The sequence below is a fragment of the Ochotona princeps genome, chromosome 5 (genome assembly GCF_030435755.1).
Source record: "Ochotona princeps isolate mOchPri1 chromosome 5, mOchPri1.hap1, whole genome shotgun sequence".
Taxonomy (NCBI): Eukaryota; Metazoa; Chordata; class Mammalia; order Lagomorpha; family Ochotonidae; genus Ochotona; species Ochotona princeps.
Window position 1 is genome coordinate 52725539 of NC_080836.1, and position 26747 is coordinate 52752285.

The following is a 26747-nucleotide window of genomic DNA, read 5'->3' on the forward strand; positions in this document are numbered from 1 at the left end:
TTCAGCAAGAAAATGATCAGGGACCTTGAAAGACAAGTCCTTGCAATTAAAGTTCACTTTCTGCTGCCAAAGCTGTTGGAGAGACTTTTGTCCTCTTGTGAGAACAGAAGAATTCGCACCCTGCCATAATCAGTGATCAGTTAGATACTTGAAAGTGAACCTTCTGCCGGAGAGACTTGGCAAGGCCGAAATCCTGGGCTGTCACGAGGGTTCTGCCAGGGACTGGCCTCTACCGGGTGTGTATGTCTCTCGGCTATTCCTGCATGCTGTGGTCTGTTAGAACACAAAGGCTCACTCTGCCTACTGAAGGGACCCTGTGATTTCTCCCTCTACCAGCAAAAGTTATGCACAAATAACGTCTTTTAAAAACAGTCACCGTTGTATTAAATGATGTGTGTTCTCTATTTCCCGTAGCTCAGAAGATGCCAAAGCTCCACAAAAGAAAGTAAGTGGTGGGATGTGAATCTGTTCATTGTAGCCTGCACAGTCAGTACTCCAGAAATGCCGTACGTGTGTCGTGACTTCCCAACGTGACTTCTTTCATGTCGTGCCTCTGATTGCGTCTCAGATCGTTCTCGGTGAGTTGTTAGTGGGCTGGCTCCCTGTCCCTGATGCACTCGCTGTGCCTTTTTTTTTCCCAGCACAAGGTTCTTCTGCAACAGTTCAACACAAGCGATGAGCGAAGCCAGAAGCGCCAGCCCATCCGTGGCTCAGATGAGGGTGAGAATCTTCTCCCAACTCATAGTGTGATGTTCATTATTTAGAGTTAATGAAATTTTTCCCATGAGAAGGAACACCATGGACCCACAGAATAGCTTTTCTCAAGGTGCCCTTTGGTATTTGAGAGGATGCCTAGGGCTGAGGAGCTGGTTCAACTTCCCCAGTGGCCTGGAGGGGAATGTGGAAGATCTGGGTTGGTGGGGAGGGTGTCAAGGTTACTCATCCCTAGGAAGAGTGGTGGGAAGGTAGCTGGCACTTTAGAAGAAAGCAGAACATCTGCCCAGGCACAGGCTCCTGCCCTAAGCAGCTTCCTTAGCCACTGTCACAGAGGGGAAGATGTAGCTTTTGTGGTTTAATTGTCTACAGTTTTTCCAAAGATTCCCAACTCAAAAGAATAATCACAACAATGATAACATGGTCATGTTAAGTCATAGATGAATCTTGTGGGTTAGGAGGACCTTAACCTTAAGAAGTGCAATAGTTGCCATTGATTTCCAGGTCTGTGTGGGCAGAGGTGAGCCTGTGGGTGCCACATAGAAGGTCTATTGGGCTAAGTTCCATCTGGTCTGTGTGGCCAGGCCCCACAGCACACAGAGTAAGGCAAGGGAACAGCATTGGTAGCAGGTGCCAAGATCTGGGCAAGAGCTCCCTGGCCTGTGTGCGTAGGGGTTGATACCAGCCCTGCATCACCCTACAGGACCAAGGTGATCTGGCCAACAATCTAGAGTTCAATAATCCTCTCTTTATTGTGACAAAGAAATACTCAGAAGGGAGGACAGACCCAGATTATCCTCCTAAAGATACTTAACATTTTTCCCCAGGGCCTATTTGTAGGCTATACATAAATTCTCCATTGTTTTTGTGATTGGGGATGGCCAACACATGTGCACCTGTTCTTATACCCATGCTAGGGTGAGCAGTTTTAGAAGGGTACAGGCCTGAGTGTAGGTGTGTGCAAATATGTTCAGTAGTGAGAATGACAAGATGGAACAAATTTGGGAGGTGCTGTAAGCATTTTGCATAGTTTGTGGTTTTCTTAAGAACTCCAAATCCAGCTTGCTCCCTTCTGACCCCCTTTACCTAGTTTTGTTTAAGGTCTATTGCATGGACCACACCTACACCACCATCCGGGTGCCAGTGGCTGCCTCAGTGAAGGAAGTCATCAGTGCAGTTGCTGACAAGCTGGGTTCTGGGGAAGGCCTGATTATCGTCAAGATGAGCTCCGGGGGAGGTAACGGCCTTAAATAGTACCTGGGGTTTTTGAAAAATGGGACAGCACCTTCAAACAGTAACCATGCAAGGGGCTACAAGTCCATTATAGGCTCACCCAGAAAGGTTACCTGGCGTCATGTGCTTGCTGGTGAATAACAGTGCAGAGCTGGCTGGGTGTCTCAGACCCCTGTTTGGAAGGCACCTGCTGCAGAACAGAGAGATGCAGTGGTTTTTCTGAGGTCATGGGAACTGTGGATTCTGAGTTGCATGTCAGCCTGGTGTTCTGTCAAGTATAAACCTGAACTAAGAGCTGTAGGCCTGGGAGGCCTGACGGCATGCACCCTGGGGGAGACTGCCTGGGCCAGCAACAAGGCCTGGATTTTTACAAGTCTAACCCTGGAGGAGGTCACAGGCTGGTCCTTTGTTGCTGCGGATGGCTCCCTCCTCAGTTAGTAAAGAGGGCAGGAGCCCAACTTGTCTGATGACAGGAGCGATATTTTCCTCTTGCTGTGGTCCATCTTGTTCATTGTCCTTGGTGACTCTATAGTGTCCTGAAACACCGTTTATTCGCCTGTTCCTTGTGCATGGGCTGAGGTGGGAGAGGATGGCTTACCTCACTGCTTGTAGGTGGAGCAGGAGAGATGGTAGAGAAGCATCTACAGTGCATGCGGGCAAGAGTTTTCTGAATGGCCAGCCATGGCCTGAATGGCCAGCCATGGTCTAAATGGCCAGCCATGGTCTAAACGGTCAGCCATGGCCTGAATGGTCAACCATGGTCTAAACGGTCAGCCATCGCCTGAATGGTCAGCCATGGCCTGAATGGCCAGCCATGTCTGAATGATCAGTCATGGTATAGGGAGACTGGAGGAAAGTGATAGTGTCTGGAGTGATCCAATGATCTGCTGAAAGGCAAATGAGACCCATGGGGGAGGGCTGTAAAATGCCTGGGTCATTCCCATGGTTCCTCCCATTTGGGTCCCAGTTGCACAGGTCCCGGGATGTCCACCCTTGCTTCTGGCAGCTCTCCCAGCTCCCTGCCTCCCTTCCTTTGTGCTGTCATCCACATTCAGTGGCTCACTGAGGCCGCCTCATCCCTGTCTTTGATGCACTTTTCTAGAGACATTAGCCCCTGCCTTTATTCTTACTCTAACCTCCTCTCTTCCTACAACTTTTTCTCCCCATACTCTGTGTATCATACCATCCATCACTATGATGGAAGCTCATACTAGACAAGGATTTTCTTTCTTTGTTGTCTCTAAGCCCAGTGGTTGGTTGCAGTGCCTGGCACTTAGTATGCGCCAAGTAAAGAAGGACTGGATGAACTACTTCGAAGGACATTAGTATGAGGCTTAATCTAATTCAGAGTGTCACCTTCCAAGTTACGAATTAAGTGGGGGAAATGTTTAAAATTTGCATTTGAACTCAAAACCTCTGAAACCCCCTGTGCTGTCCAAACACAATCTGTCTCCTATGTGCTGGCTAGCATTATTACTGTGTAGAAACAAAATTTGTTATATAAGTAGCAAGTGCGGTCTTGCTGGTTAATCACGGCTGCAACGCAGAGCTGGGTGAACTGACCCTCGGGTATTTCTGATGCCGTTCTGCAGTCACTGCTGAGGGCATCCTGGGTGTTGTGTAGCTGTGCGAGAGTTGTGTCTGATTTATTCAGCGGGTCCGTCAAGCACTGCATTTTAAGCAGTCCGTCTGCCTGTGCTGGGTAATTCCCTGAGCTGGCCATTTGTTGCTATGATTAGGGCAATGTAGCCAATCTCAGATGTGTTTAATAGGCAATCTCCTGCTTTTCATGTTCACAGAAAAGGTGGTGCTCAAGCCTAATGACATTTCCGTGTTTACGACGCTCACCATTAACGGCCGCCTGTTTGCCTGCCCGCGCGAGCAGTTCGACTCCCTGGTAGGTGCGGATGGCTTATTCCGAGCAGTGTCTGCAATCAGCAGAACTTGTCTGGAGCTGCATTTGGCAGTCACATGCAACCCGGTCACTGCCATGCTGAAAGGCTACTTGGCTGTTTCTCTTTGTGTGCGCTAGTAGGTGAGCACAGGTGCTCGCTGGAGACGCTCGGAGCTTTGGCTTTTCTTTTGTGGGAATCAGCCAAGTGGCATCCCCATTAGGACATCACTCAGCTTTCAGCACTTTGGGCTGTAATTCACCTCACTGAAAATGCCCCGTGTAAATAGTAACATTGGAAGCCTGAATACTTAGATCAGGATGGAAATCATCTTCTTTACAAAAAAAAGCAAATACCAGAGAAGAGACCCTTCCCCTGGGAATAAAGGAATAGTCAGCCCACACTGATCATTGAATTGGCTGCTGTCTTTTATGCAGATAAATGCATTTGTTTCTATTTATTTTATCAACATCAGGGAGGTGATGAGTAGCTGTTAAAATACCTTAGAAGGGCTATGGGGCCAATGCAGAAGATAAAGGCACTCATTTCTCAGTCTTTGGACACAACCTTTGGCTTCTCTGTTAAGAAAAGGATCTCCAAAACCCAAGCAACTCTCTTCTGAAAAACTGTGAACAGATTTCAAAATCGTTTTTGCACTCTCATAAATGTCACTTTCAATGCCATTGTCTGTGAACCTTGTGAATTACCCTGGTAGAGATGAACTGCATCGGGGTGAGTGTTTGGTCTAGAAGTGAGGACAGCTACACCCTACAACGGGGACCTGGGTTCCAATCCCCACCGCAGCTCTGGACCCCAGCTTGCTTGCTGATGCACACCCCAGGAGGAGTAGTGACGTCTTCACTAACTGGGCTCCTGCTGCTCACATGACAGACCTGGACTGAGGTTGCAGTTCCCAGCTTCAGCCTGGCCAGACCCCAGCTGGTTACAGCTGGGGAGGAGGGGTGTGAACCAGCTGGTGGACTTCTTTCCTTTATAGTATTTCTCTCTCTCTCTCTTTCCTTTCCTTTCTCTTCCCTGTCTCCCTCCCTCTCTGTGATGCATTTCAAATTTAAAACTATGATCAAGTGAATTGTATACAGTTTTGAGGAGACAGTATAGCTGCATGAATGATGCACAAAGTTTTCTGTTTCAATTGAACCAGATCTTTCAGGAAAATCTAGGTTCTGCTCATTGGACTTTGTAGAGCTGTTTTCCTTCCTTGCAATCCTGGTTTTCTCCAAGGAAAGCACATGGATTTTCATCTTATACCAGCTCATTTCTCTTCCTTCTCCTCATCTCCCTTGGCCAGACGCATTCTCACCTCTTTCAACCACCAAGCATTGAGGGATTTAAAAAAGAGTTGTCAGTGAACAATGCTGCCCTCTCCTGGAAATGCCAGCCTGGGAGGCCCTTTGGGCTGGTGCCCTTGTGACATACCATGAGGACGGGCGCTGCATGGCATGACGTGCTCTGGCATGCTTACCACACAGCGCAACATTTCCTTGCCTGCCGGCTGGTTCTTAACCACCTTATGGAGCACCGTGTAGCCTCTCACAAGTTCCCTAGAGGGCAGGTGCTAACTTTTTAAGCTTCTGTTTATTTGCACGTAATCCCACAGCCTTCCAAGTTCTTAGTCCTTGCTGTGTCTTCCATTTTAAGGCCTGAGTCCTTAGAAAGAATGTGCTTTGCAACAAGTTCCTCACCCCAGTAGTATACTTTCTCTGGCTTCCTTAGGATTCCCTTTGAGGATAGCCATCCAGGGAGTCACACGGACAGTGACTTTGTGATATTGGATGTTAGCCAAATCCTTGGATCCAACAGCACATGCTCATGAGCTGTCTGCTTTGCACGGGGCTAATTTATATGTGACACTAGACCAAGTGCTCCAGGTCCTCTGTCTTTGCCACAGTTAAGTTAGGGGAATGAGGATAACCCAACAGCTTGGAATGGAGCACATTTTAGCAAGTTTTGGTGTTAACTGTGGTGTCTGGAATGACCCAATGGCCCGCAATTTCTCCACAAAGTCAGAGACTTTGTAGTTTTACAAAACCTCTTGACCTTTTGTTCAAGTGTCGGTGTTAGAGTCGGGCAAATTAGGGTAAAATCCCATGGAACTGGAATTTGGTTCTGTTTTTAGCCACCTATGAGTTCCTCAGGCTTTTCTTTAGTGTCTGATATGATATTCCAGGCATCCAGGATAGCTGTGATCCTGGGATGACCTCCCCAAAGCTACCATAGGCCTCATACCTCAGGGAGCTCCCAGTGTGGTGGGGAAGCACCTGTGTGTCTTCAGGGAGAATCCAGTGTGGCAGAATCCAGTGCAGGGGCCACTGCAGCAGTAGGGACAGCTTGGGGAAACCCAAGGAAAGAAGGCTGCAGGGGTGCAGCCAAACTTAGCTAGTTCTTTGTCTTTGACCATCAGTCAACACAAACTGCTGACACCTTAACTTGCCACATCTGGAAAATGGGATGGTGACAGCATTATTCTCCCAGTCAGCACTCTCCATCCTTAATGAAGAAGTCATCTATACAGACGCATGAGGTAGGATCCTTGGGAGTCCGTGCAGGGTACGTAGGTCCCTGAGCAGAGTGAACTGCTTAGCTGCCATCCTCTTCGGTGGGATATTTCACAGGGGTATCCATGAGCACAGGATCCTGGTCAATAAACCGCCCCCTCATGTCCAAGGGAGCAGCAAGTCACTGGGCTCATGGAGGAAGGCTCATCCTTTACAAAGGGGGAGGCTTGGTGGGCCCCACTCCTTTGAATGCGTAGGAGGCTCCAACTAGGTTGCTATGATGCTTGCCACAGGGATGCAGGAGTGATGGACCAGCACACCCATGACTCAAAAGCCTTGCCTGTCTCTCAGCATTGGAATCCTCCTGGCACGTAAACTGATTTCATTCATCCTCCCTCTGAAAAGTCATAATCTCTAGGAACGTGATAGGGAACTAGGTAATGGAGAAGAAAGTGACCCAAGGAATTGAGTTGGCTGGGGAGGGTCTTCCAGAGGTGCAGAGGGGCTCACAGTGGCAGCTGCAAGAGGGTAGGGAGAACATGGCCAGTCTGAACCTGAGAGGTAGCCCGAAGACCTGCTCTGCTTGCAACCCCTTCTCTCATCTCTTTCCATAAGCCACTTACACGTAAGTCTCAGGTCATTTCTGTATTCAAATTTGGGCAAATTTCTTCTCTATTCCCTATCTCCTGCTTGTGGTGATTCAGGACTACCGAAATTAGCTCTGATATGCAGTTGCTGTGCTGGCCACTCTTTCCTGTCTAGCTGCGTTGCCAGAGCCCATCCCCAAAGTGAACTAATTGGGAGAGGAGAGCACCTCTGTGCCAGGCACTGTTTACCTGCTGCATTTGAATGACTTTTTGTCCTGCTAACAAACTCAGGCTTTGATCCCAATGATGATCCCAGGACTGGACACAGCCAGGATATTGGGGAGTCAGTCCAAGTCCTCATTGATCAAGTAAGGTTCCCCGTCAGAGGTTGTATCTGCCTCAGATGGACGCTAACCTGATCACCATCTGGTCTGTTACAAAATCCAGACTCCTGATCTACTACTGGGAAGCTTGCTATCAGTGGCACAAGCTATCTGCTTGCCTACTCTGGGCTCCATTTTGGCAGCACACAAGTCTCTTGACAGATTCCCATCTCCTGCCTTCCTTGTGATGCTTGAGCCCACACCACAGGATTCTCAGTGCTCAGGACAACCCAGCTCTTCTATCCCACCCGAGCTCCCCGCTTCATTTTGGAAGCCCAGCTTCTTATTTCAAGATTGTTCCAAGTTGCATGTTCATCCCAGATACTCAAACACTTCCCAAAAGCTCCTTCATGTTCCTTCCCCTGTTTGTCTCCATGCCAGGGAGGTGGGTGTATGGTGATGTGTCTGTCCCTTGATAGGTATGAATGGCAGTGCTTTGCACGCTGGTCAGAGGGGACTCTAAGTCTGTAGACTTTCAAATGCAGTGAGTAGTTACGAGTCCCTACTGCTGTGCTCAGAATGCAGGGACAGTTTATAGAACACAGTGGTCAGAGTGATAATGATGATGGTGGAACATATAGAATATCGTACGTAGGATATGCCAAGTGAATCTCCCAAAATGTTAAGCACTATATTAAGGTATTGTTGATGTCGTTTTTGAGAATTTTATGATTCTACCTATTTTTGTAAGATACATATTAATAAATGAGGGTTTGTGGGAAATGTGTGCTACCTTTTTGGTCCATTTTCCATGCACTACTTGAAGTACCCTCATTAATACATTTCCCGTATGTATCATTCAACTTACTAAGGAAAATTACTTTGGATCATTTCTCATAAAAGACCAATGAGCTAAGTACATCAGATTAAAAAACAACAACAACAACCTTTTGGCTAAGGGCCTTCCAGAAAATAGTAGAGTTTTGTCTTCTAAAGCAGCCAACCCTAAACACCAGGGCCAGGTGAGTATTGTGAGCCAGGGAGTCAAGGGGTTGGATGTCACACACAGCTCCCACAGCTTCTCTCATCATCTCCATATCTTACCACATCTACCCCAGGAGGATGGAGATGCAGCAAGAGTAGCACCGTAGCCAGCAGGTGTAAGACGTGCTATGGATGAAGGCCCCACAAGGCCTTGGCAGTACCCCATGTGAGACAGCTTCCATGGGAAACTGGAGAGAAGATGTCTCCAAGAACATCCTTCAGCTTCTCTAGGGAGAAATTCCCAAGGGCCTTGTAAGCCCAAAGAGAACCTCCACAGGTCATTCTGCGCAGCAGCTTCACCACCACACTGCACATTTGCCAACAGCACTGAATCTAACGGGGATGCTGACAACAGCAATGGAGGTGACACCCAAGCCAGCCACACTGGGAACAAGAGAATCCTTCTCCTCTGAGTGAAACCAGAATTGCAGGATGGGCTTTCTCCGAGATGCTCCCAGCCGTGTTCAGCACAAGGTGCATGTCTCTTTGCTTGTCTCTGACCCATGTTTGCCTTCCTGTCCGCAGACTCCTCTGGCAGAACAGGAGGGCCCGACTGTCGGCACAGTGGCAACTTTTGAACTGATGAGCTCCAAAGACCTGGCATACCAGATGACGATTTATGACTGGGAGCTCTTCAACTGTGTGCATGAGGTAAGGGCCACCCCTCAGGGGGCATTGGTGGGTGCCCTGGCAGTGAAGCCTACTGGCCTCGCTTAGCCATAAGTGTTACTCTGTGCAGCGGAATGGAAACTGCATGATGATTTGTTTGCACACCGAAGTTATAAATAAGGTGTGTGACAAAGTCCTTGTGTCCAAAGGAAAACTCTGTATCTTTTTGTGTCTTTCTTGGTCAGCTGACAGATTTCCTTTCTCTCTCTCTCTTTCACGCGACTCCTGGGAGTCCTTCATACCTGCAGGACCACCTGCACCTCAGTCAGTGACTGAGGTCCCATTGACCATCCCACCAAAGCAAGAAGCCACTGAACAAGTAGAGCCAACTGGCCGGATTTAAAAACCAACCACCGAGTGACGTTGTTTCCTTTGCTTCTCTAGCTGGAGCTAATCTATCACACATTTGGAAGGCACCATTTTAAAAAGACCACAGCCAACTTGGACCTGTTCCTGAGACGATTTAATGAAATCCAGTTCTGGGTTGTCACTGAGATTTGCTTGTGCTCCCAGCTCAGCAAGCGTGTTCAGCTCTTAAAAAAATTTATCAAGATCGCAGCCCAGTAAGTATCTTTAGCTAGAAAGACGAAAAACAACACTTTGGAAGTGATGTTTTCATTTTGTGTTTTTAGACTTCACCTTAAAAAGGAAAGTAGGGGTGACTTACGCCCAAGGATCACAACAGGGCCTTAAGAGCGACTGAATTCATGGGGGGAAAAAATGAATTTCCTTAAGCTTTTGTAATATTAGACACCCACGTGGAAATGATGCTGGAGTCAAAATTCTAACCTGTTTTTGCCCTGTGCTTTACTGCCTCTTTGCCTCCTTTCCTTTGAAGAGTCCTGGATCCCCCAGAACTCCCTGGTAGGAGTTGTGTCCAGCATGACACATTCTGGCCAGTAGAGGGCAGTGGAACATGCATGTACCACAGCACATCCACCTCAGCCAGAATCCAATCAGTGCAGTGCAGAAAGGCGAGGTAACCTGGCACATGAAAATCATCTCCATGAACATCAGGAAGAGCAAACATCTTATAAATATTCTATTTACCAGCACTTCGTGGGAAACAATTTATTTACTGCAGGGGCCAGTTAGCTCCCTGACATGAATTTAATCTTCTCCTGCTATTTAGGTATGCCTGACAACCTCCTGTTTACTTCCATGTTTTTGGTATCACTACTGTGCTAAAAATAAAATGCTAAATACGGCCTGTGGCTGGGAGACTCCTTCCCTTTCTACATGTAGGGAGCAGAGCACGGGGAGGTTGGGAGACGAAGGGACCCCAGCAAGGTGGTCTTCCTGAGCTAAACAGCCCACACAGGGCTACACAAAGAAGTAACGGCTGCTTGACACATGCGTGGAGTTATTTTGCCAAAAGAGTTGAGGTGTACAGAAGACCAGCAATAGCTTCAGGCTCACAGGCAGCTATCTCTTCCTTTGTAAAAACTGGCCACTGGGGGAAAGAGCGGGTAAAATGCCGTGAGTGAATCCCTGGTTCTGAGAGCAGTGGCTTTCCCCAGGAGCCCGAGCATGCTCACTGCAAGGGACACATGCCCTCACAGATTTGGAATGAGCTGATAATGGAAACTATGACAGTATGTGCTTTCTCTCCCTTGGCCGTGGCCTTGGCAGCGCCCAAGGCAGCCGGGAGGAGGAAAGAGAAGTGAGCTGTATGCAGATGTGGGAGGTCAGGACATCTTCAGGAGCCTAATCCTGTCAGTTTACTGGGGCAACACAGGAGAGCCTTTTGAAAAACCTGGGTCTTTTGTGTTTATTCACGTTTTCGCCTTTCCTTATCCTTCATCCTTCTGATTATGTGAAGGGCTAGGTGGACTTGGCCTTCGGTGTAAATTGGTTTATATGATTAACCGTGATTAAGTCCTGCGCTGAGCTGACTGTCCTAGCGTGGAGCTGTTTACACAGCCCAGCTGGAGAAGATTGTAGACTTCCACAAATCCCAGATCTACGAGAGGGAGAGGGAAGAGGCAGTAGCGTCTGCTTTACTTGATGCCTTTAGGGGACTTCAGCGTATTCTGTTCACGCTCTTGACCCTGTCCAGAGATTTGTGACAGCAGCAGGTGGGTCGGGGGAAGTGGGAGGAGCAGGTGTCATTGTCCCTTTGTTTACGGATGAGGAGATCCAGGCCTATGGAGAAGTGTTAGGACTTCCCCAGGGTTGATGAAGTGAGCTGGCAGCAAAGCAGTGACCAAAAAGCCAGATCCATAGTCCTGCATTTATTCTTTCAAGGTCACGTGCACAGAACAAAAGCAAACACATGTCAAAGGCCTCGCTTGCTTTCTCAGGAGAGGCAGCAGACCCATGGCAGTGCCTGTGAGATATACTTTCTCATTTCCACACAGATAATTTAAGGATTACTTATTACTACCTTTGTAAGGAGATCATGGGTGACAAATGCAGTTAACCTACCCAATGGGGTTTAATTATGATGTGGTCAGTTTAGATAACCACATGGATTAGGGACAAAGGATCTGTACTTTTTGCAAAATGGATTTTCTCCCTTCTTAGGAACCTGGTGTCAAGAAGCTGGTAGTTCCTTTTTTTTTTTTTTAAGTTAGCATACTACCTGGGCTAAACACTGCCATTCTAATCAGCATCTCTGGTCTTAGTCTATGTGTATCACTCTTGTACATATATTCATTCCAGCAAAGAGTAGTGTAAGGACAGATTCAAAATGATCAGCTTCAGTATATCAGGAAAGCATAGAGACTTTGTCAATTACATAGGTTGTTTCTCAGCTTCACAGCTCCTTAAGATTCAGTGCCCAGCCCATAGGTTGCAAATTGATAGTTTTCAATAAAGTATCAACACGTGTTCAGCAGCTGGAAGGCCTGGTAGCCGTGACAATCTGACTTCCTTGGTTCCCCCTCCAGGGGCCTGGGGAGGGTTACCATCTGCAGGATGAAGGGTTGGAAGTCACGCCCACTCTTCCCATCCCACCAGGGGCTGCCTTGCCGGTCCAGTGAGACTTCCAGCAAGTTTGGGATGATGATAACAACCCCTAGGGGAGGGATCTTTAAATTACTTCTCAAAACCCAAACCTCAATGGCCAAAACCATCAACTTGGTAAAAATGACAGTGAGAAATCTAACAGGAGAACACGGTTACCCAAGCGGAACTTATGTGGTGCATTAAATCTATCATTGCCTATTCACATAAAAGAGTCCTGACGAATATTAATGACTATCAGAAAATAGAACTCTCTCTTTTTTTTTTTAAATCTCACTGCATGGTGGCATGTTCCTGAATCCGTGCCTCTTATGTTTCAGCTGTAAGGAATACAAGAATCTGAATTCCTTTTTTGCAATCGTCATGGGACTCAGTAACGTGGCCGTGAGCCGTTTGGCGCTAACGTGGGAGGTAAGCCGCAGCAGAGATCCAGCTGTGACTTTTGCCTTCAGAATAAAAACATAGGCTCACCAGTGAGCTTTATAGAACTCTCACTCACACTGATGTAACAATGGAAAAACGTGGGACACTCGGAGGGAGGTGAGCTGTCTCCTTTTGTTGGTTTCCTCTGAGAGAGAATTCTAAAAGACATTGTTCTGTATGAGGTGAGGCGGAGGAGTGACTCTGGGCTTTGCAATCTACTCAAGGTAAATAATAATAAGTCCAGTCCCCTGATGAACGAGAAGGAGAACAGTGCTTTGAGTGCATTTTGCCTTATAGACTCTGTTGTTTTCTGGCTTTTGCAATGAACTTTATCTATGATGGAAAACAGCCAGAAGGCCCATTTTTACCCGCGTGATCGCTTTGCTCCTGGAAAAAGTGGCCAGGAGACCAACTGCCTGGCACAGCTATATACAGACTGTATGTGGACCATCCAGCTGGTGTGCCTCCTTGCAGAAGGGAACTGGAGTCGGCTCCTTTTCAGTTCAGGGCAAAAGTTATGCAGGTATGTTGTAGATTTCTGTGGCAATTGCCCCGCTAGGATGAGTGTTTGATGATAATTGGTTATTCAAGCTAGAAAACACCCTCATTTATCATTAGCTCAGTAGTCAAAATGTGCTGGACCTCTTACACATGCCATACGGTTGAAGAAATACTGATCTCTAATAGGAAATCCGCACGAAAATAGCCTCACGCTAAAAATAAAGAAGACTGAGCGAGACCTAGGGAGAGCGTAAGGCCTGGCCTGAAGACACTTGGTGTGCGGTGGTGCTTTAAGGCAGCTGCCTGCTTCTCTGAATGTTTCCCTTGAACTTGTCTTCTTCCTCCCTTCCCTCTTGAAAGCATTTTCCTTTGCTAGCTCTCCTCACTGTTTCCATTATTTATAGGGCAGGCCATCACACGTCCTTCTGTCTTGGGTTTCTCTTAAAATTCCAGGCAGATGCAGCACACAGCAGCTCATGCCCTGAATATAGGAATGAGGAAAGTGGTGAGGCCTGCGTGCCATGCAGCTGTATCAGCTTCCAGCAAGCCAAAGGACAAGGTTAGAGTCGCCAGGACATCCGAGACATGCGGTCATTGTGCAGCTGCCCTGTCATCTAGCCCTAGGCTTTTGGAATCTCTGGAGATGCAGGGTTCTCCCTTACGCAGTCTGCTTCCCCACCCCCCTCCACTCCCAGCTCCTGATGGAGTCTAGATGAGTTGGATGGGAAAATCAAAAAAGACCTGGATCTGATAGCGGTCCAGGAAAGCAGGTGTGGGGATTGTAGAACAGCAGTCAGACCAAAGAGCAGAGTGTGTGACAAACAGGATCTGCGTCCTTTCTCAAGACCTGAAGAGAGCAAGCAGCAGCTGCAGAGGGTGCCATCAGCAAAAGTGCCTGGTCAGCCAAGGGGACAGCTCCCTGGCCAGTGCCTGGTCAGCCAGGGGGACAGCTCCCTGGCCAGTGCCTGGTCAGCCAAGGGGACAGCTCCCTGGCCAGTGCCTGGTCAGCCAAGGGGACAGCTCCCTGGCCAGTGCCTGGCCAGGCAAGGAGACAGCTCACTGACTAGTCCCTGGTTCCAGTGGTTGTAGGAGTACCCTGAGTGTAGGAACTTCTATTGTCATTGGTGTATGTTGCCGAAAAGCGATCTGACTTTTATAAGCCTTTCTTTTGTAAAAGTGAAGTGTAATTATATATTCCTGCTGAAAGAGCTTGCGCTCCCAACCATCACTGAGGTGACTTTCTCTGTCTGTATTTGTCAAAAACCTCTCAACCCCCATACAACTCCAGCCAAGTGCCACAGTGGCCCAGGAGTGTGGTGAGGGATGGTGCCTGACCCCCAAGGGATGATAGGACCTATGTGAAGCGGTCTGTGGACACGATACAAGCCAAAGCTTGGCCCGTGGTCAAGGGAGGGGCTCGGGGCAGAAAAGATGACCTTGAGATGAAGCAAAGAGAGTGATGTTCAACACCACGACCTCCCAAGCCTTGTGTGTGCCTGTTGACATTTGAACAAACTGGTCCTTGCCCAAATTTGTTGTGGAAGGCAATCCTGGGTGCTATTGGAGCCTCAGCAGCTTCCCCAGGCACATCAGCACCTGATCCCTGGATTGGCAAAATGGCCCCTATGGAAAACACTGTCCTCCAAGCCTGGGATGGGCACAGACCTCATATGGAGAACCCCAGGAACGTGGTTGCCATGTGCCCTGCTTCCTTTGACCTGACAGAAGCTAAGTAAAGAAATAGGTTGACAGTTTGAACCAAAAAAGGCCGATGGTCATGGGCATTTCCCTCTGACCAGAAGAGGTCTAAGTTTTGAAATGGATGATATGCTTGACAAGTCACTGCTGAACACTGAGATGTGGATGGTTCACATGGAATCGTATACTCAACTTTCAGTCCTTGGACTACTTCTAAGTAAACATAGCAGAATAAAAATGCATTTGGAAGATAGATCATAGAATAGTTGCTGGAAGCAAAATAGGTCTTGGTAAAAAAATTTTTTAAAAAAGTTCAGGGTTTGGTGCTGTGGCATAATGGCTTAAGTATCTGTATGGAATGCCAGCAAATGATATGGATGCTGGTTCGAGACCCAGTTGCTCCATTTCTGATCTGGCTCCATTAATGCATCTGGGAAAGTTGCAGAAGATGATCTGAGTACTTTGGCCCCTGTCTCCACATGAAAGAGCCAGAAGCAGTTCTGGGTTCCTCGCTTCAGCCTAGCCCAGCCCTGGCCATTGTGGCCATTTCGAGAGTGAAGCAGCAGATAGAAGCGCTCTCTCTCTCTCTCTCTCTCTCTCTCTGTTTCTATCATCTCACTCCCTCTGTTTTTCTTCCTCTCTCTGTAACTTTGACTTTCAAATAAATCGAAAACGAATCCTTTAAAAAAAAAGAGTCCTAAGCAGGAATGTAACAAAGGGATTCAGAATGGAGAGAGGAAAGAAGAGCTTCTGTAGAGCAGGAGCCTCACTGGTTACTCTGGCTGAAGGTTAGACTCCACTGTGCAAAGCAGAACTGACAGGAGACTCTGGACTCGGCCACTGCATACAGACTCATGATGGGAAGCTTGTCCACGCTGCTGTACCTTGGCTTCTCCCTTTCAGAAGAGAAATGTTCAACTTTTTCTAGGAAGTTAGAACCTAAGTAAGGTGGAAGCCAGGATATGGAAAGGTAATTTAATATTGACTTACTGAGAGTAGTCCTGTGGATGCAGTGATATTGAATCATATACCAAAATATAAAAATGATAAAATAACGTACTGACAGAGCTACAAATTTTGAATTACAGCAGCATAGAATGTATAGGAAAAGCATTAGAAAAGGAAGCAGATGGTGTGAATTACAGATGCTGTTATAATAAGAAGTGTGTGACTTTGCACCAGTCATTTAAACTTGAGCCTTGGAGCAGGCCCGGTGGTGCCATGTGGAAGAACCCACATCCCATGTAAGAGTGGCCAGGATGGAGTCAGCCTCCACTTCTGATTCAGTTTCCTGCTAATGTGCCTGAGCAGCTTGGGTTCCTTCCACCCCCGAGGGCGATCCAGCTTGGGTTCCTACCACCCACAAGGGGGGTTCAGCGTGGGTTCCTGATCCCTGCCTTCAGCCTGGGCCAGCCCTGGCTGTTGTGTGCATTTGGGGAGTGAACCACGGGGTGGAAGATCTTTCTGATTTGTGTGTATGTGTGTGTGCGCTACTCTGCCTTTCAGTTAAATAGATAGTATAAAACTTATACGACCTTGAAATGGAATTTCTTCCAACTGTGCAACTCAGGTTAGGTGGTCCCAGAGATGTTTACTGGGGATGTCCTACATAGTGAACACTCCAAGTACCGAGGCCACAAAGCTCTCTTGACATGTAGCTCACTTGGTAAGCATGTGGAGTGAAATAGACAGTTTCTGAAGCTCCTGTCATTCTGTTTTTCTCTGAACTAAATTTCTGATTGTTGGAGTCAGCAAGTTTGCAAAACAGAAGAGGGAACAGGGTGGAGGGTGCAGATGGCTGGGGTTCTGGACACTGCAGTCTTCTTTTTTAAAGATTTGTTTATTTTTATTGGAAAAGCAGATATTCAGAGAGAAAGAAAGATCTTTTATCTGCTGGCTCACTCCCCAAGTGGCCACAACGACCAGAGCTGAGCCAATCCGAAGCCAGGAGCTTCTTTCAGATCTCCCATATGGGTGTAGGGTCCAAGGTTTTAGGCTGTCCTCCACTACTTTCTCAGGCCACAAGCAGGGAGCTGGATGAGAAGTAGAGCTACCAGGACACGAACCGGCACCCATATGGGATCCCAGTGTGTGCAGGGCAAGGATTTAGCCACTGAGCCGTTTCACCAGGCCCCCTGCAGTCCTCCTTATGAATTCCTCAGTTCAGAGAACCTTACAGAAGCAGAAAGACCAGAGCTTTCATAGTTACTTCTGTTTCAAGTAGATTAAGACTTTTGAAAGGCAAGTGCACTTTATTCCAGAGGACTTCTCTCAAGCGACAGGACAGATTATAGTCTCGCCTGTCTCAGAGATATGTGATTAACAGCGAAAAGACATCCATGTCCCCGAGACATGGTAACTCACAATACAAATCTGGAAATTGAACCTGACATATCCATGTGGCATTTTCATTTCATTAACAGAAACTGCCAAGCAAGTTCAAGAAGTTCTATGCCGAGTTTGAAAGTTTAATGGTAAGTGACAGTAGCTCCTTCATTCTGTTCGCTGTCTGCGTTCATGCAATTTCTGATTAGCTGAATCAAAGTTCTCATTTCGGAAATTTTATCTGTCCTTGTCTGACTTTAAGAAGTTTATGATCCTTTTTAGTGTGCTGCTAAAACAAGCATGGCTGACTAATGAATGACACCCACCGGAACTAACTTAAGGAGGACTTATGTCCCACATAAGGTCAATTTGTGTAACTAAGAAAAGCAGTATAATGGGGTCCGTTGCTTCCTACTGCGGCTCAGTGATAGTCTTGGAAGCTACATTTTCCCCTGCTTTGCCAAAAATGATTTTTCTCCCTTTGATTGGGAGGTGTTCACAGGCAGGAACCAAGTGAGTGGGCCCACTAGGAATCATGAGATGGGTAGTTTCAGAGGACATGTCCGGCCATGCAGGGCGGAGACAGGGTAAGCCAACTGCTCATGGAGCAGGTGGGGCCTCCTCAGGTTGAAAGGAGCTCTTGGCTGAGGTTGCTATGACACAGCTCATCCTGGCATCAAAGAGAACCTCTCCCGTTTTAACACACATTTGTTATGTTTGATTTAATGAACATTTCTTCAGTAGGCACGCTTAACCCAGGAAGACCTGGTTGCAGGTGGTTCCTGAGTGACTGGGCACCAACCAGCATCTCTTTGTCTCTCCTAAGGACCCTTCAAGAAACCACAGGGCCTACAGGCTGACGGTGGCCAAGCTGGAGGCTCCTCTCATCCCCTTCATGCCTCTGCTCATTAAAGGTAATCCCAGGAAGATGCACTGCCTGGCAGGTGGTATACACCTGAGCAAGAAGAAGGACCCAGGCCCTGGTCAGCTGACTCTCTGGGTGATGCAAGCCATCTCCACTTTGCTATCTCCTCTGACCCCTGACTTTTCTGAAAGGGTTGAGAAGATGATTGGTTGTAGGAATGAGGATCTGGGACTGGGAAGACTGGTTGGCAAAACAGAGAGTTAGCTTAAAAATTTTACTAATCTCAGGTGAAGTCATTTAGAAAGTTAAACACCTAACATAAAAGGAACTATTATCCACATTTTTTTTCTACGGCAGTGTTATGCAAATCCACCAGCATAATCTAATGGTGCTATTGTGCTTGCTTAGTATGACATATTTCGGCTCGTGATTAGAATGTGGCTTTTATTTCTTTACAGATATGACATTTACTCACGAGGGGAACAAGACGTTCACTGACAATCTAGTAAACTTTGAAAAAATGGTATGTGCAGTATTATAACTTTAACCACAATGTTTTTTTTAATAAAATTTGCATTTGTACTAATAAAGGAAATAATTTCCATAGGTGCTGCCATGTTCAAAAGGTAGTTACACATCAAGGAGTTTTGAAACATTTGGTCCCAGTCAGCTGCCTGTTTTACTCTGTCAGCTCCCTTTTGTGAAATTCTACAGCCTTTGTACTGTGGCTCCCAGCAGTAGCTCTGACGCTGTGCATTTCCATCTTTGGCTGCCTGTTGCTAAAATGCACAAATGTTGCAGAGTGGCTTCCATGTTGTTGTTTGGTTGTCAGGTTTGTGGAGGTGGATTACCCCGGGAGGCCTTTGAAATGATTAGTTGTCCAGCCCTACTTCAGGGAGTGTAAGCCAAAGGCAACTCCACAGCAGCTCTTTCCTATGGACAAGTCATCTGGATTTCTCCTGAGAAAGTTACAGAGGGAAACCAAGAACGAACCTGACCATCAGTGTAACCAAAAGGAAAACTTTCTAGAATGACAGAATGGAACTGACACACAAGCACCCTTTGTGTTCAGCCTCCACCACTGCAGAACAACAAACAAAACAAGGCAGTGTTACTTAGGCAGGTTTCTTTGCAGTTGATCTTGTCTTATGTCAAGCAGTAAGGCAAATTGCACAGACCCTTTCTTTAGCTACACATTGTGTGGTAAGGAATGACCCATGGTATCCTGAGTCTTCAGGCTACAATCTAGATGTGTGGAGTGGTACAGTGCTTTATCTCTATGTGGGTGAGCAATTTTTCCTGTGTTAGGATTAGCCGCAAGCATCTGGTACTGTGGCAAAAACATAGGGCCAGGAATTCAAGGGACATGAGGTTCATTCCTCATTTTTATCTCTTTGTAGCTGTTCCTTAATTTCTCTGTGGGTCATTTTCCCCATCAGGAAATAGGACTCATGCCCACTCCATCTCTCTCTCTCTCCCTCTGTGTGTGTGTGTGTGTGTGTGTGTGTGTGTGTGTGTTATTGGTGGGCTCAATGATATGTAACTAGGGCATGCTAAAGAATGCTTATCAGAAACCGTTATTTTTTTTTCTTGAAATGGAGCTGGCATGTGTGAGTCCAGGGCAATGTGAAACACCCTGTGGTAATCCTAGGAGGATCAGCACCATTCAGCTTTGGGAGTGAGCTGATTGCTGAGCCCAGCCTGGTAAAAGGTGCAGCTCTCGCTGGACCCCAGGTCCCAAGTCTTAAGCTGCTTAGCATGAGTGCACACTTATCTGAACGCAGCACCTTAGACCGCTTGGCCATCCTGACAGACAAGTGCACACTTATCAAAGACACTCTAGCCCAGAGGACAAATGTTTTCCTCCTCCTCATATCAAAGGCGGGGTGTGCACATCTCTGTTACTCCATCACTTTAGTAATGTATGAGCAGTTAAAAAAAAATCTTGGCTCATGTATTAGTATGGAGCATCAAACAACATCCCTGTTTTTTCTAAAGAAAACATGTTTTTCAGAAGTGAAACATTTAACAAATAAAGAACCTCCAGGGTCATTTAGGCAGAAAAGCAGACTGTGAGGTGGATGAATCGACCTTTGAGTTATAAAATGAAGCAAAGTATATGTAGAGATGGAGGAGCCAAGGTTTCTGAAAGCATTGGCTGAGCTTCAGGCCTTCTCATCACTACTGTGAACCAACTAGAACAAACAACAACAGCAAAAGGATGCAGAATTAGCCATTGGCTGGGGAAGCCAAAAGTTGCCTCATCTGCATTTTGGATGGTGGTGTCCCAATCTGTAATCTGCAAACTCAAGGCCAGCGTCACGTTTGGTGCATACCAGGACAGTGCCCTCCCCTGTTTCTGCGCTTCCTGTCCTCAGCTGCAAGTTCCTCTGAGTCTGGCTTTGAGGAAGGAAAGGCTACTTTTGCTGGAAGGCAAGTGAACAGCTGCAATCATGGAGGCCTAAATCTGTGGGATGGAAAACAAGATGAGTTTATATCTTTCTCCCTTGAAAGGGAGGTATGGTGTGTGAGTCAGCCCTGGGAAGTAATCAAGGTTTTCCTGGCTGCTATACTCTTGCTGTTTTGCTAACCGTGTGGTCCAAGATGGTGGCCCACCATGTCCCCATTCCAACCCCAGAGAAAGAAAAGGGTTACTCCCCAGCACTTGCCTCACATTTTATTGGCCAGAACATAGGCACATGAAACGGAGGCTTGAAAATGTAGCCTTTTGTTTGAGTGTCTACATGCCCTACTGAAAATTAGAGGGATTTATTACTCTGAAAGACAAGAGGAGAAAAGATATTGAATGGGTTTTGTTGTTCCTTTGCTTTCACAGCTTTATCAGTTTTATTTACCATGAGAAAGTTTGATTTCATAATTGCCCTTCCATCAGTTAGATGTTGTTGGAAGATGAAATGACATTTCATAAAGATTGATGTTGCCTAAACCCGATTGTGATCAGTGTGGTGTGTTATGCCCACCTTCCAGCATGAGCTGCCCAGACCTCTGTCCCTATCTCACCATCAGTACCCTTAGTGGCTACAGTTAACTGCTGTGTCTTTGGAAAAAGCACATCTTACTTTTCCAATTGGTCCCAAAACCACTTCTCCCCATCATCCATCAGCAAGGCCCAAGTAGTGATCAGATCTGAAGAGTTTTTGTGGGGCTCTGTCCCCAGAGGTGCACTTGCCCCCAGTGGCAGGACTCACCATGGTAGCCAGGAACACAGATGCCTTTTCTTGGAAGACTGCATTGCACAGTCACTGTGAATCACTGTGCCAGCCCTGAGTATTTTTATTTTGAACTTCTTCACCCTTGGGTATGACCGAGGATTAGAGAGAGAATTTGCTGTATATTAGTTTTTAGGATTTATGGGTATGAACAAAAGAGAATTCACATTTTGATCCTTATGCGAAAAAAAAAAGCTGACATTCTTTCATTTAGGGACAACATAGAGGAGTATTCAAAAAATGTATGAATAGAGCCCTTCGTCTCTCTCCATGGCTTACATGAATATTTATAACATTTAGGAGATAGACCAGCCACGGATTACAGGATAATATGCTGGCTGGCTGCCACTCTGCCAGGCTGCAGACAGCATGCTGATGGCACAGTTGCTGCTGTATTAGGAGGCTGGTTCTATTTCAAACATACCCATATTTAGGTAGATTTATTTATGAATATGATTTTAAGGTAGTCATTTTATTTGGACTAAGAAGCATGGAGCAAACATCTAAAAACATTAACAGAAGCTAATTCACTACAGAAATGATTTTTAAATCCCCTTATTTTTGTATCACTAAGCATGTCATTACATAATTAGCAGCAATAGGTTTTCTATTGCCAATAATATGAGTACAAGATTTCCAGAGAGTGCACTGGACTTGTTATCTCTAGCTGGGGAAAAATAAATCTTGAAGTCAAAAGCTATAGGTTCAAAGCCACCAGTTGCCAGGCCTCTCCAACACAAAGGAAATCTCTAAGTGTTGATTTCTTTCTATAGATTTCACAGACCAGAGTCAATGCAGATTTTCCAAACAGTACGCTCCCAAGGAATGCATCATGTGTGCAGGCGAAAGATTTACTGGAGATATAAAGATCCCTAGAAATTAGTCCTTGGTCTTCAGGAGATTACATAGATTTGAGAAACGAAGACATTAACATAGAAAATACTGAAAGTGAAAGAAAATAGAAAGAATGAAAACTAGGTCACAATAATCAGAAAAGAGATGTCAAGAAACAAAATTCAGGAGACATAACTTCATGTAAATGTGTAGATGGGAACTAAACACAAGTTGCAAATAATCACATAAACCCATCAGACCCAGACTTAGTACCCTGAGCACCTGTGTAGCTTCAACTCTGATTTTGTCTTTGTCATCAGGTCACATTGGTGACATCACTTCAGGCCCTTTGCACCAGCTGTTAGCCTTGCCTGAAGCTTTCTTCCGCTAATCTTTACCTGTCTGTCTCCTTCATTCACACTTTGTTCATGTGCTCCCTCCTCCAAGCAGTGTTTCTTGACCACCCTTCTTGTCTCATTCCTCCACTGCCTCCTCCAACCCGATTTTCCCTGCCTTGTCCCACAGACAGCACTGATCTTTATTTGCCTGTTCAACATCTGTCTGCCCTGCAACTTGCCACCAACTGTCAGTGCCCTGTTCTTTCCACTGATAATCTCCAGAACCCAGAAAGGTGTCTGGCACACCGTAAATATACAAGAAATACTTGTTGAATAAGAGAATTATATTTCAGGGATGGAATTAGTGATGTGGGACTGTGTACTGAAGTATTTAGAAAGGATTTTATGTAGCAAAAACAAAAGCCTGAAATGTTTTCTATTTTATTAGAAAATGTAACGAACCAGCTGTCCCAGAGCATGTAGCATAAGAGAGACCCAACAGGAAATGACTGCGCTCAGCTACTGTCCTAACTGGACATTATCTGCCTTCCCCTCAGCTCCCAGGGATAATCTGCTGCCCTGCCCCTAATAAAGACAGGAACGCATGTGCAGGTGCATGGGCAGGTGCCTGAACTGCCACATTCCCGTGGCTGTTGTCTGTAATGTAGACTGCAAGTGGCCTGTGTGTGTCATCCCATGTACACTTGGGTTTGGCAGATTCGTGGAGGGGAGAGGGCACTTGGGCCTCCTCCTCAGTGACACCTGCAGTGAAGGCTGGCTCTGCTCCCAGTCCCTTTAGTCTGTCCTCTTCCCTATGCATGTTCATCAGTTGTTCTCATGGGCACAATCTTTGTGGCTGAGAGACTACGTACAAGGGCACATCCAGAAGTCGCTAGAAAATGGATTTTCAAAAAAAGTTGATTCTGATGTAAGAAGTTTTGAAATTCACGCATGTGGTAGTTCTTAAAGACATCTATGATAAATGTGTTCTACAAAAAAAAAAAAAAAACAACCTGGATTTCAAAGCTTTTTCACCATGATCAACTTTTATCTTTTAAATTCCATTTCCCAGGCAGTATCTTTCTGAAGTACCCTTGCATTTCTGAATCTTGTTGTAGAAGAACTATCTTGTCCCCAGAATGTGGCAACCTGGGTGAATAATCCAATGGTAGAAATGGTTTGACGTGTGCTAAAGCTAGGGTGAGTTAGCAGAGAGCCTATATTTAAGAGGCGTGTAGATACAGGGAGAGGGAATCAAATCAGTAGGGGGCAGAATATAAGAAAAGACACAGCAAGCTGGCAAGCTGTAAGATCAAGGCTGACCTTAGAGGGAGGACAGAGGGAAGAGACAAAAGCAGCCCTGAGCAGGCAGCTAGAAGAGGCTCAAAGTCCAAACGGAGCACCCTTAGGGTACTGGGAGCAAGGAGGCAGAAGAGTCTGGAAGAGCAAGGCTGTCCTGGCAGGCGCCTGGGAGTGAGAAGCCTAATATGCAACAGTGGGGGATGGCAGTGCCTGCAGGGCCTGCCGATCTGAACATAAAACTCAGACATTGGGATCTGTACCTTTTGGGCCACTCGAAGCTGCAGGGTGCAAGGACAAAGAGCATGAGGAGCAGTGCAGAGCTGACTAGAAGAGCTGGAGACAGCTGTAAAACCCCCTTAGGTTGTGTGCACAGCTGGGGACAATGACCATGGAACATGGCCAGGACCCTCTGGAGGGCAAGTGCTGTAGAGACACCAGCGGGCGAGGTGCTGCTCCTGGGCTTCAACAGGGCTTCCCTCCGTCCACGCTTTGGGGGACATTTGTGTTTGGGACTGTAGCCCAGTGGCCTCTTGCCTGCACCAGGTTGGTGCGCACAAAGCACTCACTCCTCCGTCTGGACAGCGTCTTTGTTCTGGTCCGTGTGCAGTCCACACTCTTGGAAGGACCTTGGTTTTGCAGTAGGCTCAGCTAAGCAGAGAAAAAAGGACCTGAGGGTGCTGGGTTTCTGTCTTTCCCTTGCTGCCCATGTGGGGCTTCCCCGAGTGAGTACAGATCCCAGAGACAATGTCTTGGTTTCTGGCCAGGCTTGTCTCTCGGCCCTCATGGTCAGGAACTGTGGGAAGGCATTCACGCGCTGAGGACCTTAGTTAGAATTAGTCCCAAGGGGAAAAAAAGCCAGTTCAGATGTGGCAAAGGGGGTCAATTTGTCCTCCCACACTCACCTGGAGTGCCTTCTAAAGAAACCTGCTGGCCTCACGTTTAACCCCCTGAATTACTGACTGCGATCTTAATGAGCCCATTGCTAATGGGAGTGCGTCATCAACCTTGGGTTGGCTGGCATGGAAAAGAAGATGAGAGGCTCTGCTTTGGAGTAATCAAACTTTCACCCTTCTTCTGCAACCCCCCCCCAACACATACCCAGCTTTATTGAGAGTTGCCTGGCCTGCTGCGGGCAGGTTAACCTGCTCTGACAGGACCTCCACGCCTAGGGTGTAATTTTTGGCTTCAGCCCTACTGTGGTAGTTGGATAATGAAGCCTCTATGTCTTTAACCTTACTTTCTGCCAACCTTGAACCCCAATGAATAAACAGCCACCGGTCATAAAAAAAAATTAGTGTGTGAGGCTTGAGTCTGCAGAAAGATATACTCGAAGCAGACAGGTTTTAGTGGAGACAAATGCAACCTCCTCCATGCCATCCCAAAAAAACAATTGTATATCTACAGAGCAAGACGCTAAATATGATGAGCAACTCAATGAGCTGGGCTGAAAGACCTGACTCAGGAACATGAGTGTTTAAAGTTGTGCACTTAGATGAACAGCATCGTCGAGAAGGATCAAGGAAAGAGACTCATTTCCCTGTGGTCTATGCTTTGTTCAGTCTAGGGCACACCACACCGACTGTCCAAGAGAGATCATGACTGCCTTATGAAGAATTGCTGGCGAAGATTGTTTAGGCTGTAGAAAGGAAGACTGGGATTGGGGAGATGTCTGTATTGACCATCTTCAGGTCTTTCAAGAAGTCTCTTTTTCTAGTAGAAACTGAACATGGGATGGGGCCACAGCTTAGAACTGGGATCAAGAAGTAGGAAAGAAAGGGAGGAAGACTTGGACTTAAAACGAAAAAGAGGGTTCTGACAGAGATGTCTAAAAACGAGAGGACTGCATGTGTGTGCTACAGTGGTTATGACATCATTTGAGACATCTACGTCCCATATTAGAGTCCTGGCTACCACTTCTCACCAGCATCCTAAGAATTCACACCCTAGAGGATGACAGGTGATGGCTCAGGTGCTTGGGGCCCTGCTACCCCCAAAGGAGACCTAGATAGAGTTTCTGGCTCCTGGCTTCTGCATGGTCTAGCCCTCATTGTTGTGGGCAAATAACCCAGCAGATAGAAGATCTGTTTGTGTCTTTCTGCCTTTCAAATAAAGTGAAAATTAAAATTACAAAAATAAGTAAAACAATAAAGAAAAGTGAAAGGGGGCTGTCTGTTGGTGCAGGTAATAAATTCTGCATTGCCAGATGCACTTAAGCAGTAGGAAAGGAACCTCTTAGAACATCAGGCTCCCTGGAGACAGTGTAAAAAAGGGGATACTACTCGGCTGTTAAAAAAAATGGAATACAATACTTTGTGGCCAAATGGGCCAAACTAGAGACCATTATGCTAAGTGAAATGAGCCAATCCCAAAAGGCCAGATAACATATGTTTGCTGTAATACAGGATAATATGATGTCAAAGCTAGGAATATTACATGTGAATTTTACCTTATGTCACTTCATACTTACCTGTACCTTTTATAATAAGAACTTGTGATGTAACTCATTAATCAACCATTCATAAGAGACTGATTGTTTATATCTACCTAAGATGGTCAGTGTCCCTTTTATCGCTTACTGGTACTGTGGTACTATAAATAAATAACAAAGATCTAAAAAAAAAAAAAAAGAAAAGAAAAAGGAGATTCTTAGAGTCACTTTCAGCAGCTCTTGGAAGAGCTTTGTGTGGGTGTTGTGTGCACCAGTGGACGTGCATGAAGCTGGAGGGATGGAATTAACCCTTCTTGGGCCTTGGGAAAGAAGGTGTGATTAGCCGTGAACCAGCAGGGTCAGTTGGGTTCATGTATATTACTGTGGGCTCACACCATTAAACCTTATTGTCTGGGTCTCACAAAGGAAAAGAATGGACTTTGTAAAGCCAGATCTGGATTTTGAAGTTAAACTGAAGTTATCTTCGAGCACAATTAAACAGGATATGTCAAAATTAAAACCATTGTTAAAATTAATCGAAGACTTAGAAAGGTAGAATGAACTTCAGAGCTGGAAATTGCTGATTTAAACAATTGTTCTCACATTTTAAACCACATAATGAGCTAAAAATTATGAAGCCTCAGAGTATAGCTGTAAAGAGTAGTCTAAAACCAAAGTCAGAATGAAATGTTTTAGCTTTCAAAACTAAAAAGCAGAACAATTACTCCCTACAAAATGGTATAGGAAGAGGTTTCTGACCCCTGCTAATTGTTTTATTATTCTTCAGAAGGGCATACTGGCAGCATTCCCCAGGGTTTTCGGTAATTACACTCCATTCAATATCTGAAGAATTACAAT

General features: G+C 46.2%; 1 protein-coding gene across 6 annotated transcripts in view; it reads left to right on the top strand.

Annotated features, from left to right (window-relative positions):
* Positions 1–26747, top strand: part of RAPGEF4 (Rap guanine nucleotide exchange factor 4) — a 339309-nt gene that overhangs the window by 306158 nt on the left and 6404 nt on the right. For all 6 annotated transcript variants that reach the window (XM_058664642.1, XM_058664640.1, XM_058664643.1 and 3 more), the window contains 10 exons: positions 415–445; positions 642–720; positions 1805–1951; positions 3747–3844; positions 8835–8960; positions 9363–9541; positions 12266–12356; positions 16991–17041; positions 17719–17806; positions 18216–18280. In XM_058664642.1, coding sequence (XP_058520625.1) covers positions 415–445; positions 642–720; positions 1805–1951; positions 3747–3844; positions 8835–8960; positions 9363–9541; positions 12266–12356; positions 16991–17041; positions 17719–17806; positions 18216–18280 — 955 coding nt within the window. The remainder of the gene's footprint in view (positions 1–414; positions 446–641; positions 721–1804; positions 1952–3746; positions 3845–8834; positions 8961–9362; positions 9542–12265; positions 12357–16990; positions 17042–17718; positions 17807–18215; positions 18281–26747) is intronic.